This window comes from Nicotiana attenuata, unplaced genomic scaffold (genome assembly GCF_001879085.1).
Source record: "Nicotiana attenuata strain UT unplaced genomic scaffold, NIATTr2, whole genome shotgun sequence".
Taxonomy (NCBI): domain Eukaryota; kingdom Viridiplantae; phylum Streptophyta; class Magnoliopsida; order Solanales; family Solanaceae; genus Nicotiana; species Nicotiana attenuata.
In genome coordinates, this window is record NW_017675701.1 from 4897 (window position 1) to 8761 (window position 3865).

Consider the following 3865-nt stretch of genomic DNA (forward strand, 5'->3'; position numbering starts at 1 on the left):
TCTGAATCGTCTACAAGTCTAAAATAAGTGGTAACGATACTCAATACCTGTAGAACTTATGTTTTTCTATAATCAGCAAGCCTTCTTTAAAATCAGTGTACTCCTGCATTATTAGATATCATGCCTATAGGTTTCACCTAGGCAAGCCATTAGGTAATTAATTAACTACACCAGTCTTTGATAATTACAACCAGCAGGCAGGCCTAATTCGGACTTCTTATCTGAAAATATGTGATAAACCAGCCTGCCTTAACGCTTTAAGTTTAATTCAGACCATAACCAGTACGTGCAAGACATGCTAAACAATTTATCTTTAAGTGAGGAGGCTTGTCTGAGCCTTTTTAACTGTTATGTGTTTCCTATATCTGCTTTATGTGTTTTTGCTTGTCGCCTTAGAATTTTATCCTTTTAAACTCTGAAAAGCCCAAATCTCCCTCCCCTTTAGGACTAGTAGTCCCAAATGCCTCCGGGACTGATAGGATTGGGACGGGTAATAGCATGCAATAAGTAACGAGACTATTTCGCGCTTTAATACCTTAACGAGGTGGGAAGGGTAGATATGGATATGATGACCGGTGCGCTAATACCACGTGTAGACCCTTTTCTGAGAAGTGATTACCGAGTATTGCATTGATGTGATCCATATTATTTGTAAACCTAGCACCCCCTTCCCTATACTTGTTTTATTTTATTTTCAGAATTTTCCAACTATTTCCTCAAAATCTCAGCTTTTCTTTGTTTCTTCAAAACTTTAATTCATTTGCCGCCATATATGATATTCCCTCATATTTGAAGCTTTTATTTGCTTACTTGTTCTTCGTACTTAAAGTCACAATTGTAGCATGATCGGGAACCACACTAGTGGATCCTGAGGGGTGCCTAACACCTTGCCCTCGGGATAATTTCTAGCCCTTACCCAAACTCTGGTTTTCTAAATCAAATTCTTCTTAGTGTCCTAATGCACTTTAATCATTAGGTGGCGACTCTTCAATTCAAAACCCAATTTCCAAAAGGGAACAAGTTGTCCTCTTAAATGTCATAAACCCAATTTCGCGAGAAAAAGGGGGCGCGACACTTACTACAACACAATACCTTATTTGTAATTAATTGTGTTTCTCCAAAATAGTATAATTGGCTCTTGTAGAGTTCTCAATTAATTTTGTAGTGCCACATATTCATCAACACCCATATGGTGAATATCTCTTTTAAAGAGAAAGTTATACCATTATGGTTATGGTCAAAATTATATGCAAGATCTGTTTCTTGCATTACCGTTGTCTTTTAACAATCACAATGCCAAAATATTTTGGCGTACAATAGGTACGTGACCAATCACCATTCATGCCATAATAATGACATTATTTCTTATATCATCTCAAACCTCCATTTAGAGGTGAGTGTGGTATATTCACTACCACTAGCACGTTCATATTCTTTGAAGAATGAATATGTATTCATAAATCAGATGTTGTCGCATTCACATCATGAATGGACCATAATCATCTATATGTGCTTTACAAAATCTCATGTCAAATCGATGACAAATATTTTTCACAGAGTGAAAGATTATTTTGAGAATCATTATTGTTCTCATTACCACAAATGATGACGATTATAATTTCGTCTATTGCCACGTCCATATCCATTGATACATTCATAGTAATAATTTTGTCTTCTTTTAGACTTATCACATACTGCTATCAAATTCTCTTAAGGGAATGAGAATGGAGCAAATTCAATGGGACGGGTTTTCAATTCTTTGCCCACAATCATACATGAATTTGATCATGGCGAGGCATAGAAATTTACCACTTCAGGTGGTTATAAGTTCTTACAAACTCCATTAGAGTTATAATCAAACTTTGTTGTCTTTGCTTGTATTTAAAATAAAGGCATAGAATAAAAGAGAATAATACGGTAAAATACTTACCTTAAATCCAGAATTTAATCATGAAGGAAGTTCATGGAATAATTGACAATCATTATGCTCAATTCCAAAGCTTCTACTCAATTGGTTAGAGTCTCATGCTGATAATGTGTTATAAAATAATAAATGAAGAAGAAGGGAATTGCAGAGAAAAGTAGAGAGAGAGAATTTATATTGATATTGGGATGAATTACAATGGAATAGAACCCTCTATATATAGGGAGAGGGTGACTTAGCCACCAAGTAATAAACCCTAGAATCTCTATTAATATAGACATTCACCATAAATAAATTCTATTTATAACAAAAACGGGTTATCATAAAAACACAAAAAACATGCCTATCCGAAATAAAAATCTTCTCCACTGTCCTGCGGCTCTTGCAGTTGCACAAAACCTCGTCAAAACCCTCTTCTACCTCGTCAAAATGAACTTTAAAGAGCTCAAAGTTCAGCGACCCAAATGGCACAACACCCAAAACAGAGAAAACCCATAAAACATTCTCGATTTCCATCAACTTCTGTGCAAGATTCAAGCTTTAAAATCCCTATTTTGCCAGCAGAACTCATCACTGAAATCCTGTTAAGGCTTCCCGAGGACTCTCTATTGCGGTTCAGATGTGTTTCAAAATCTTGGCTTGCTTTAATATCTAGCCCTGAATTTGTCAAAGCCCATCTCTACATATCTGCTAATAACAAGGACGACACCCACCGTAGACTTATGATGAATTTTGAATCTATTACAATATTAAAGATTGCTCTTGGGTCATTATTTAATGAGTCTGTTATCGAGGCTTTTGACTTGGATTATCCCACGAAATCCAATGGATCATACATGAGATTGCCTAATTTCGATTGGATCGTAGGTTCAGTTAATGGATTGATTTGCCTTGCCATGGAAGACAATGACTTGGTTATGTGGAATCCATCGATTAGAATGTACAAAAAATTGCCTGATTCTAGACCTAGACTGAAGGAAGGATGAAAGAGTTTTCGGGTAAAGAAACGATGGCCAATTTTGACCGAGCGAAACGATTTGGTAATTGCACAGGGATAGGATCAATGAAAACATCAACTCAGAACGCAATGATTTTAACAGGGGATCTCCCAGTATATCGTCCCGTATTCCCTAACGTAAATGTGCAAAGGATCTCCCGGGATATAATCCCGTAGTCCCAAAAGTAAATGTGCAAAGGATCTCCCAGGATATCATCCCGTAGTCCCAAAAGTAAATATTTAGTACAGGGGAATCTCCCGGGTGCAGTCCCATAGTCCCAAAAGTAAACGTTCAGGGGGGATCTCCCGGAATACCGATCCGTAGTCCCAAATTAAACATGCAGGAGGATCTCCCGGGATATCGTCCCATAGTCCCAAGGTATACGCAGCGCAACCAACAGAAATAACAGTCCAGCACAACAGAAAGCTCGTACATCACCATGATACATATAACAACGACAACAATGACAATAAAACAAGGTAAGACAAGTAAATCAACTTCAGGACTGTAAATCACAACGAAGCGGTAGAACCAGCTCACAAGGAATAACCACAGAAAAGAATGCTAGCATAAAGGGAAGAGTTCAACACAGGAAAACTAACATATAGCGACGATCCAACAATATACAAGTCAATAACAAGGAAATCAACGCGAGTCAAGTAGTCCCAAATAAGGGCTAGTCAACAAAGATATAGGTTATCTAACTCCTTTTAAGGTTGGACAATTTCGAGGATATTCGACAATTCAATTAGGGAAAGATGATCTTTAGCTTCACTTAAGATTAAACAAAATTTTAGGAAGGATAATAATGATTCTCAAATAAGACAAACAACTATGAAAAGATAGCATGACAATAGGAGAGGCGAAATTCTTCAATTAAATCAAATAGGAGTCAGTTAAGCAATAAGAGTGAATCATGAAGCAATTATTTTCAATCAAGCAT

General features: G+C 36.7%; 1 protein-coding gene across 1 annotated transcript; it reads left to right on the top strand.

The window, feature by feature from the left end:
• The first annotated feature begins 2388 nt into the window (after positions 1-2388).
• Positions 2389-2910, top strand: LOC109220349 (F-box/kelch-repeat protein At3g06240-like). Its single transcript, XM_019384816.1, has one exon. It carries the CDS (start codon positions 2389-2391, stop codon positions 2908-2910), a length of 522 nt encoding a protein of 173 aa, XP_019240361.1.
• Positions 2911-3865: the final 955 nt, after the last annotated feature.

Excerpts from the sequence above, each read along its gene's own strand:
- LOC109220349 (XM_019384816.1), top strand. The coding sequence starts at position 2,389 with ATGGCACAACACCCAAAACAGAGAAAACCCATAAAACATTCTCGATTT.